Raw genomic sequence first — 11,197 nt, 5'->3', positions numbered from 1 at the left:
TATAGCACCTTTCATACATAAAATGCAGCTCAAAGTGCTTTACATTCGAAGCACTAAAACAAAAACAAATAAATATGGCAAGAACAAATGAATACAACAGCATAAATGACAATAAATTGAAACCAATTAGTAGAAATAAAATGAATAAACTAAATAAGATAAAAACTTGTGTAGGGGATAAAGCACAAGATAAAAATGAGTTAGCTAAAAGCCTTCCAGGTAAGTTTTAAGCTCTTTTTTAAAAAATGTCCACAGAGCTTGCCTGTTTGATATACTTGGGCAGGGCGTTCCACAATTTTGGTGCATAATACATAAAAGCAGCTTCCCCGCTTTGTTTGTTGAGTACTGTGGGCACGATTAAGCATTGGAGGATCTAAGGGCTTTTTGTGGTTGATAGGATATTAAAAAGTCAGAGATGTATGAAGGTGCTATGCCATTAAGAGCTTTGTAGGTAATTAAAAGGACCTTAAAAGTATGCTGCTTCTTTGACCTCTGACTTTGACTGTATGCTTGTAGCGTGTGTAGGTTTATCCTCATACAGTAACGCCTGGTCTGCACTATGTGACATCCTGTTATGTTTATAGTGTGTCAAGCCTGTCTGTGTAGCTGTCCTGTAATGAAATAAAAAATGACTCAATTCTGATTTGGATTCTGATGCCAAATGTCGGTGAATATAATTCCTTATATTGCAGACTAGTCATGCACCCACATACATAAAGTCACTATAATATTCCTATAGGGATGCATAGTGTGTCTTTGGTACTCTGTGATGAGTTTATAGTGACGTTATTGTCTCTTATGGTATTTTTGATCTCCTTTGGTATGTCAGCATTCCTACTGGGACTCCATCATCCATCCTGAACTCAAAAATAACTAACTTATCATATGAAACCATCACAACAATGCTCTCTCAATATTGACAAAAAATCATGGTGTACCGATAATTTCTGCTGAATATTGTATAATATGAATTGCAATACAGGTGGGCGCTTGATTTGATTTCTTTATCTGTTCAAAGGGAATTATGTTATGAGGATAAAATGAAGTAGACTCCTAGTCTCTAGTATCCTTCTCAGATGAAACTTTATTGATCTCTGTGGGGATATGGGGATATTGGGTCGTTGCAACAGCAAAAACTAATAGGATATATCAGGGAAAGCATATAAACGAGAACATAGCAAATTGGGGCAATATTAACATTCACAACCAACAATTTCAATACACATCAAGTAGAATGTAAATGGAAAGGATGGGGAAAATATGGATTACAACATTATTAGGATGAGTACAGAATCTGTACATTTATCTGTCTTCTATTTATCACAGTTTTTCCATTCAGCTCTCATCTCTGTGTTAGTTTCTCCATCTTTCCATCTCATTACAAAGCTGTAACATTGTTCTCTTGGCTTTCCAATGGCAAAGCGAAGCTCTGCTGACGTCACGCACAAAACTCTGAAACCCGGAAGAGAGGAGGCTCGGAGTGTGTGTGGATTGTGGGTTGTTTACATTTGCTGCAGCCCGTCAAAATGAATCCTGCGATGATCAACTCGACGAACTCCGTTTCAACATCAAAAAGTAAGAGCATGCCAAACGACTGGCGGCATTTCTCTGTTAATGTTTTGCATGCACGTTACGTTACGTTAGAGTTAGATAGCCTTACAGGTTAGCTGCTAGCGTTAGCTGTGCTAACAACGACACTGATTGCTGCTGAGCAGAGCAGAGGGTCTCTGGCTCGGCTGACCCTCTGTTTAAACTGTCAAACTGTTCGCTGCAAAGATCCTGTCTGCACAAAGACCCCACGAGCGTTTGGAAGTAAGATTAACCTTAACAGGCTGCTGTGTATGAAACTGAATTAGCTTGCTGGCTAATCCTCAACTTTTATGTCAGCCGGTAGCTCACTTATGTAACGTTATGTCAGCTAATAGCTTGCTGACTGGCTAATTAGCTAGCATGAATCATGTGAGAGGACACTGTCTGCCCTAAAGATGGACACAAATTTAGTTTGCGGCATAATGAGTCAAACCAACAGCACAGTACATGGCAGTGTTATGTTACTGTAGTCTGTGTTGCTTGGCCATAATAATAATAATCATGCATAGTTCTGCTGTTGGGGACAATATGAAGTTGTGTTTTAAGTGTAATTTCAGTTGAAACACTTTGGCTACCAAGTTCTAGTCTTCCAATCCTAATGTTGCAGCTGTCATCCATAGACTGTCAGACCCTGGATCACTGGTTTACAATCATGTGTCATGTGACCCAAAAGTCTGCAGGTTTCCATTCCAGCCAAACATCACACCAGCTGATTCTGCTGATTACTCCCTCTCTGATCCGAAGGTGTGCTGATGAGTGAAATCAGTGGGTGTGGTGTTTGGATGGGATGAAAACCTAGATGCCCTAGACCAGTGGTTCACAAAGTGGGGTCCAGGGACCACAAGGGGTCCATGAGGGGGCTCCAGGGGTCCCCAGCAAAAGGAGGGATGACAACAGCCTAATAAAGCCAAATAGAGAGTAGCGTTTAATTTTAAGTTTACTGTTTTTTTCACTCTATTGAAGTTAGCATAGTCAGAGAATGTAGGTTGATTGAATGATTTCTATTTTATCCTATAGTTTTCACTCTTTCTGCTGTGGTTACTCCTCACCTACAGTATAGTTCTGTACCAAGTCATATCTAGCAAGAAAAGTCTCCTCAGTCGGGGTTCCTTAGGTTAAAATCTTAGCAAATTGGAGTCTGTGGTCTAATGCATATCGGTTTGGGGGTCCTTGACATGAAAATATTTGGGAACCCTTGCCTTAGACCAGTGGTTCTCAACGTGGGGTCCGGGGACCACCAGGGGTCCTTGAGGGGGTTCCAGGGGGTCCCCAGCAAATTGATGAATTGTTAAACTTCACCATTATTTAATTTCCAAGAAGTTAACACAATTAGAGAATGTAGAAGAATGATTGTTTTGATCATAGTTTCACTTATCTCTCTACCTACAGTACAGATAGTCATGGGATTCTGGACAAAATCATATCTAGCAGTAAAAATATTCTCAGATTTGGTTCGGAGAGACAAAATCTTATCAAATGGGGGTCCGTAGACCTAATGTGGTCTAAATTAGGGAAAAGGTTGAGAATCACTGCCTTAGACCACTAACTCCCTCTGTGAAAGCCTTCACCGTGCTCAACTGTGTTCTCGCACGCGCAGGGAAACGAGAAGCCGAGCGCTCGGTGAACTGGACGGTGGAGGAAACCCAGGTGCTGCTGTGCGCCTGGAGCGACGAGCGGATCCAGAAGAGCTTGGCGGAAAACCTCCGCAACCGCCACGTCTTCAAACACCTCTCGGCCCGCATGAGCGAGCTGGGCTTCTCCCGGAGCCCGCACCAGTGCCGGCTCCGAGTCAAAACTCTCAAGGCCAACTACGTGAGAGCCAAGCTGCAGAAGAGCGTCGACAGCTCGCAGCCGTGCACTTTCAAATACTTCGCGGAGATGGACGCCGTGCTGGGGAGGAGGTCGGCGGAGGGGGGAGGGGGGCCCCATTTCGGCTCTTCGGAAGCGATGGTCGGCTGCCATCCGGGCTCCGTCGACAGGACAGGAAATATTCGGCCCGATTTGAGCTCTAATACAGAGATTGGAGGTCACCACTTTGGCTTCTTGGACAGGACCGCGAAGCAGCATTTGGGCTCTTTGGAGGAGAAGGCGGGCCGGCAGTCATGGCAGCTGGACTCCGAGGTGAAGCTGGAGGAGGACAGAGAGGAGTCGACGGACGAGTTCGAGTTCAGCGACGCGGGATTCCCACAGCCTCCGAGAGACAGACGCCACGACGTTTTTCTAGAGTCATCCATCCATCATGAACCTAGTGGTATGTACTGTGCTTCAGTCATACATGTTCAGGGTGTGAAGTTAGCACCCGCCAAATGCTGGTAAAATTTGTCTCTGGTGGATGAAATGTCACCCGCCACACTGTCTGTAATTTTTAATTCTGTTACAGTTCATGATGAATTACAAACTTGATCTGTTATGTAAGTGAGTGAGCAAGGTTTAAATTAACACAGAGTAGGCCTACCTGATTCTATACTCCAAATAACATAAACATCCACAAGGTGACATTTTAATGATAGGTATTTTTTATTTTTCATTTACTAGCTTTTGGCAGGTGAGACAAAAATGTAATTGAATTAATTGATATAAACTTCTCACCTGAAATCATCACAACAATGCTCTGTGAAAGGCTGCACATTATTGACAAAAACACATTAGACAAGCAGAATATTATGTGATATGAGTTGTAATACATGTGGACAGTATTTCTTCGATTCTATGATCTCTTCATTTAAACAATTTCTATAATCAAGGTATTATGGTATGAGGATACCTAGGATATGTTCAGTTTGAATAAAATGGAGATAAAAATAGAGAAACATAAACATTTCTTTCAACATGCCAGTTGAATTGTAGGACAGGGATCCTACGCAGCACCAGAATACATTGTTTAGGAAGCAGAAAAAAAATCTGCCTCTTAAGATCGGAAAATTGCAGTTATCAGTATCAATATTGTGATACTGATAATTGTGATTTTTTTTTTTATTAACTGTGCACTCCTTGCTCTGTCCACCACTGCCTCACTTGACCATAACCTTTTAATCAGGCATTATATAGGCCAGCTTTTCCTGTCATTAGTGGTAATCTCATGCCCTACTGTTTTCTGTCCTGTATCACAGGCACACCAGTGGAAAACAACCTCAGCACTCCTTCCCCACTTGTACTTCCACCTCCTCCCCCTCCTCCTCCTCCTCCTCCACCTCCTCCTCCTCTCCTCCAGCCCGGTGCTTCCCCTCTCCCTCCACCCCCGGACCCCAGCCCGGGCGCCCTCCCCGCCTCCCGCCACCAGCACCCCGAGTCTTCCTGCCTGGAGCCCGTCCTCAAGCACCTGTCGGAGTGCTTCCAGCGCCTGGTGTCGGAGACCCGGGGCCTGCTGGTGCAGCTGGAGGGCCAGCGGCAGGAGCAGTCCCGCTGGCACCAGGAGCTCCTGGCCCAGTGGCTGGAGAGGGAGGAACGGCGGCAGAGGGAGATGGCCGACAGGGAGGAGCGGAGGGAGAAAGCCCGCATGGAGCATGAGATCCGGGTGCTGGAGCTCCTGACCAGTCTGGCCCAGCAGAGGAAAGTGGGGGGAGAACAGCGGTGCAGCTGTGGAGGCGGCCAGACTGTAGCAGAGGCACCGAGCGGTCCGAACCATACCAACACCAAAGATGGAAATTAGGGCGCGTTCACACCGAGCGTGTTTGGACTCTGGAGCGTTTACTCCTTTAGTTCGGTTCATTTGGGCAGGTGAGAACAATGCCGTTCGAACTCAGGTGGCACCGAGTCTCCTGGTCCTCTTCCAAGAGAACTGCGGTGCGGTTCGTTAGGAGTGAGAACAGAATCCAAACAAACTGCAGGAAACCACCCCAAAACATTTAAGGGTTTATGGGTAGAAGCAAACATCTGTCTGCTTATCTACATCTGTCTGACATCTGATAGCCAGAAGTTCCTCATGGAAAGCCGAGCAGAACAAACTGAAATCTGGACTGATGCTCACATTCAGCTATTTCTTCATGTGTTCTTAGCTGGTGTGACCAACAGAGAAGGGAAATTATGGCAAAGAGCCATAACCTGGCAGGATGACAGTTTGCCAAACTCTGGCCAATAAACAAGCTGCTTGTGAGTACGTTGTACTTTTATTTACAAGTCCTGGTTCGCTTGTAATTTGGCAGTGTGAACCTGAACAACCTGAACCAAATACACAAGTGCTACCACTGGATGCAACAATCCAATAATCAGTCTCAGAATCAGAGCCAATCCGGGTGAATTTTGAGGTATTAGTATGAGCCACAGGTTGTTCTATCAGCTTCCGATCCATTTCCCTGCTCCTACCCCATTTATGTAAATTGACATATAAAAAAAAGTATTTGCCATAAACAAGCGTCATCCATCACTTATGGCAACGCGGCATACTGTTGGACAGCAGCTGGGCAGCGGCCATATCTGCAGTCTGGAAATACTTTAAAACCGAAAGCTGTCAAACAGCTAATTGTTCGGTTTGCCGTGCAAGTGTTTGGAGGGGAGGGGGGGGGGGGGTGACAGCAGCAGAGCTAATTACAATACTGCTAATTCAAACAGGCACTTTGAAGAAACTCAATTTGAGTGTTACGTGTTGTAGCTCACACAAAGTCTACACCCAGGCTGAAAAAACTAGATTAGTTACCCCACAACAGCGGAAAAAACTAACAAAAAACGAGAGGATTGTCGTTGAATGTATTGCACTAGATGAGCAGCCCTTCTTCGTGGCAGAACATGTGGGTTTTGGTCGTTTAATGGAGCATTTGGAGCGACTCAGACTGCCCTCCTGCTACTGTACAAGATACAGTATATGAACACCTCTCTGACTGCATGAAAGGTGATGCAGTTCAGCCGTCTGCCCCATGTCACTGCTGAGCTTGACCACACACTGGATTCATGTCGGATCGGCAGATACTCAAAATCGAATAGCCCAGATTGGTATCATAGACAAAAAAAAAAAGCTGGATTGGGACATCCCTATTTTCCACTGTGGTTCGGACCAAAGAAAAACAAAAACAGCTGTGATCGCACCCTCAGTCTGATGCTGTCTGAACGGACAGGAGCGGAGCTGGTATGAAAACCCAGTCCAAAAGAGAGGGGAGCTGTGGCCCCGGTGAAAGACGTAGACCCAAACAGACATGAAGTCGCTGTCACAAAACGCTTGGTGCACGCATCGACACAAACACGCTTTCTGTGATGCTCCTGGGGGGGGGGGGGGGGGGGGGGTCTGTATGGCTCACATAAACGTACCTCTGTTTCTCAGCTCGTCCAGGTGAATTTGTACTTCTCTCCATTGTCTTGTGAGGGGAATTTCCTAAGCTTAAATGACCTGTACCAACTGTAATGGAATTGTTTCATGCACTTTTATATTAATAAAAAAAATTGATGTTTTTGTTTTCAACTGGTTTCTCTTTTCATCTTTGAGATTGAGGTATGACAGCAGTGTGGCCTTATTAACACTGATGAAGAAGTGTTAATCTGTAATGATGCCTGGTGATACTGACACGCAGCTGAAGGACTGAGTCTCAGCTCTTGCACTGATATCAGTAGCTTCAAGTGAGGACTTCATCACTTCTGTTAAAGCGTCACTGCTACTGTAGCAGTGCATGTGAATGTGTGTTACTGTTAGAGAGTTGTTCCTGGGGGAAAACAGCCTGAAGAGAGGAAAAATGTTGGAGATGTGGGGCAGAAGGGAGTTTATGTTAATGGAAAAGTCTGGAAAATAGGGAATTCTCATTTTACATTTATCAACAATGACATGTAAAGCAGGAACCTATGAATTTGACAGATGCCACCCTGGTTCACTGCTGTTGTTATCTTCAGCTGATTGATTACAATTGACTATCCTTGTTGGAAAATAATAGTGATGGAGAGTCGACAATTCTCTATTCTCTATTCCATCACGTTGATTCTGAGTATCGATTCTATTAATAAACAGAATAAGAGTCAACTCCAGTTGCAATTTCGACTCCAAACTCTAACCAGACTTTATAGAACATGTACCATTTTGTGGTAATGTCTAATAAATTAGTTTTGTTGTACAACTTTTTGAATTTGGAAACGGAATCGATTTAGAATCGATTTCATCAATTCCTTTACAAGGAGTCGGAGTTGGAATCAACCCCCAAAAAATGTGGAATCGTCCATCCTTAGAAAATAATAATCAACATCATCACAGCCAGAACAGACTTCTCTCCGGCTTCCTTCAGGCCAAGCAAAGCTACAGCTCACCTATGAAGAGTAACAGCAACATTAAATACGATGACTGTGGTTATAACTGTAGTATTCAAGTTTTAATGGGACAAATTTCCCTGCAGTATGGCCTGCAGCAATACATCATGACAATACAGAGCGGATATGACACACTTAATAAAACAATGGAGGAAGCAGTAGATAGAATGACCAGCAGCGGGGTTATCTGTCGGAGTTAAACAACTTTTGACATGAACAGAGGATAAAGGAGAACTTCAGTATGTTTGATAATCATCCATTGCACTGTCAGCAGGGTAGATGGAGGTTAGACAGATTGCTCCTCAACCAGAAGGTCACAAGTTTGATCCCCTGAACACCCAGAGAGTCTTTCCCTGTCAAAGGATGGAACCCTCATCTGCTACAAATGAGAGACAGTTGACTCCTCTAAAGTCCTATAACTCCTAAAAAAAAAAACAATGAGAAAGAAGAGATTCTTGGATCTGAAGTAGTAGAGGACAGCAAAATACAGCTGATCTGTTAGAATACCTAAAAAATCGAGCCTACTAGGGATATTCCTCGTCATTCACGTAAAGTACGTATGAGGAAGTAAAAGCATGAATTCCCCAAAGAAAAACCATGGCACCACTGTCTTTTTTTCTCTTTCTCTTTCATGCCTTTTCTTCCTCATACGTATCATGCGTGTCTGACAAGGAATATCCCTCGTATAGTTTTTAGGTATTTCCCTTTAATTCCTAATTTCATCACTAACTGTTAATATGTTGAAGGTGCAGGGAATCCCATTTCCCGCCTGCCACGGTGTCACGCTTGCATAAGAAACCCTTATGGCAAATAGGGAAAAACATCTTTAAAGCATTCAAGACACTTCAGTCAGGGGTTTTTTTTTCACAGTACCATGGGTGCATACATTTTACGCGTTGGTGGGCCCAGTGGGAGTCGAACCCCTAACCCTCATACTACTATATGCCTTATCGATCGAACAACATGAGGCCGTGGCTTTTCAGAATTGTCTTTCTCCTGTGCAAGATGATATGAGCATGAATTTACTTTCTCTTCAGCGCCCTGGTTTACACTCACAGTTACAATCCCACTTACCAAAACCTCTGAGCTGCTGCTGAAACCCGAACAGACAAACTGGAAATCTTCCTCAGCTGCCCTGAGGGTAGTTAAGTGTTAACCAGGCTATTTGAAATGGAAGAGCCCCACTTTGACTTCCTTTAGCTATTGAAATGCTGAAACCAGTCTGTAATCAACACTGGTCGAACTGATACACTGTTATGCTGATGTGGCGTTAAGCTCTGTTTAACAACACAGGAATACTTTGGAATAAATACAGGAATACCCTAGCACTCCTTACTATTGGTTGTTATGTAATGTAGGTGATCTGGGAATTCTGGGGACTTCTGTTGCACTTACTGTAAATGGATGTTATGAGGGGAACTATGGCCTCAGAAAAAAAACAAAAAACCCAAACAGAGATGAAGTCATTGTCACAAAATGTTTGATTCAAGACTTTTATAGTCTGTCTGTGGAGAGTCACTTCAGTCATCCAGGTGCTAAGATGTCCAAGAAAATAGAAACAAATTCCACTCATCTGAGAAGCTTCATTCTACTTTCCCCACTGCTAAGTATAGAACTGATGAAGCCTCTTGGATGAGTGGCGAAACATCTTCAACTCTTCATTTTAAGTCCAGTGGAATTTGTTTCTCTTTTCTTGGACAACTTTTATGGTATGTTTATAGAGGACTTTGTATGGCTCACACTTTCCAAAATATACATACATATACGCTTTCCTAATCAGCTTGTACTGGTGAATTTGAATTCTCTCCATTCTCTTTGTTGCAATATCTGTGAGAGAAAGCTGCCTAAAATTTAACATGTAAATGAAAAATTTGATGTTTTGTCTTCCAGTCTTAATGAAACCCAATCCAAACCTATCAGTGTTTTGCATGGCTGAGGAGTTACACTGTAGGCCTTTATGTAAGCATGCCATGCCATCACACACTGTGTCCCAGTCGCATGACGCCCATGCATAATGACTGACAATGCAATCCTAATCTATGCGGCCAGATTCTGTCTGTGCGGTCATTTAGCGAGAGAAAAGCGGGATTAGCGCATATACGTAAATCTGCGCTAATACCAGATTACGCAATACTCCTGGATGTTGATGAGATTTGGGAAGATTTGCCGTTATTTTACCATAGCTTATTACATTGCTTGTAAATGTAGAGAAAGTCAGCCAAAACAAGGGATTCTGCTGCTAAACAGACAGTAGGCCTGTTGTAGAAGACCCACTTTTTACTGCTGGATTAGTGCTGCACTTTGGCTCCATCCTCTAGAGGAACTGTTTGGAAAAAATCAGGTTTTGCTCTGTTTTCTGTCATTGGAAGATACAAAGAACTGGTAATTAGTCAGCAATTGAAACGGGAGTTTTATGTTAGCATACTAATTTGGTTCTACTGTGTAACGTTGAAGAAAGACTTGTCTGCAGTAAAAAGAAAAAATATATGTATTATTAGTAGTAGGCTAGTAGTCTTATTATTATTATTATTATTATTATTATTATTATTATTATTATTATTATTATTATTATTATTATCAGTAGTAACAATCTTATTAAAAAATAATGTAGTATATATATATATGTTTTTATTTTTTATTTAATTTTACTCTGTTTCCTGCCCCAGTTCTCCACCAAAAGGCCTTTTGCCTCTTGCCTCTTGAGTTTGTTTGTTCTTAATTGAGTTGCCTGGTTAAAAAAAGCTTAAATATATAAAACAAATAGAAGAATAAACACACACTGGCCCTGTATAACTCACTGGACAGAGAGCATGGTGCGGTTTGCCACAGTTTAGTAAATCGGGAACATTGCATCCTAGGATTTGATACAATTTCCACTGAAATATGATTGTGGTTTACATGTTTACTTCATTTAATCCGCAAACATTTTTAGCATCCGATGATTTGGTCTTATTCTGAATTTTAATACAATGTGCCAAAGCTTTCCATTTCCCATCCAGTTATGCGTCACCACTTTGAATCAGTTCTTACCTTGAATTATTTTTTGAAAAAACGAAACCGGACAGATTATTAAATTCCTCGATTAAGTGTGTGTGTGTGTGTGTGTGTGTGTGTGTGGGGGGGGGGGGGGGGGGGGGAGAGAGAGAGACAGAGGTGTGGTGGGAAAAAGAAAGGGAGTGACAGAGACAAAGAGAAAGAAAGAGAAAGAGAAGAGATGCTGACTTTCGTTTTATAGGTTAGCTCCTGTTTTTCTTCCATATGATTGTGCAATACTGATTCTGGTAATAGTTTTGCGCAATAATTCAACTGTTGTATATCTTGTAGTATGATGCACATATTTGTACATATTTCTTATTTCTCTTATTTCTATATTATTATTGTTATACAT

General features: G+C 42.5%; 1 protein-coding gene across 1 annotated transcript; it reads left to right on the top strand.

The window, feature by feature from the left end:
• Positions 1 to 1,482: 1,482 nt before the first annotated feature.
• On the top strand, positions 1,483 to 3,602 carry LOC139667145 (myb/SANT-like DNA-binding domain-containing protein 2). The gene is made up of 3 exons (XM_071546565.1): positions 1,483 to 1,575; positions 3,188 to 3,477; positions 3,570 to 3,602. Exons 1-3 carry the CDS (start codon positions 1,527 to 1,529, stop codon positions 3,600 to 3,602), a joined length of 372 nt encoding a protein of 123 aa, XP_071402666.1. The 5' UTR covers positions 1,483 to 1,526.
• The last annotated feature ends 7,595 nt before the right edge of the window (positions 3,603 to 11,197 follow it).

This window comes from Centroberyx affinis, unplaced genomic scaffold, assembly GCF_046629955.1.
Source record: "Centroberyx affinis isolate AG114_WGS23_722 - 3 ecotype Tasmania unplaced genomic scaffold, CSIRO-AGI_Caff_v1 ptg005318l_1, whole genome shotgun sequence".
Lineage (NCBI taxonomy): Eukaryota > Metazoa > Chordata > Actinopteri > Beryciformes > Berycidae > Centroberyx > Centroberyx affinis.
The sequence above is the reverse complement of the archived record's forward strand: the minus strand, read 5'-3'. Positions and strand labels throughout refer to the sequence as shown.

Coding starts and splice junctions, on each gene's coding strand:
- LOC139667145 (XM_071546565.1), top strand. CDS start 1,527: ATGAATCCTGCGATGATCAACTCGACGAACTCCGTTTCAACATCAAAA. Junction 1,576..3,187: donor CTCCGTTTCAACATCAAAAA/GTAAGAGCATGC, acceptor TCGCACGCGCAG/GGAAACGAGAAGCCGAGCGC. Junction 3,478..3,569: donor ACTTCGCGGAGATGGACGCC/GTGCTGGGGAGG, acceptor CTCCGTCGACAG/GACAGGAAATATTCGGCCCG.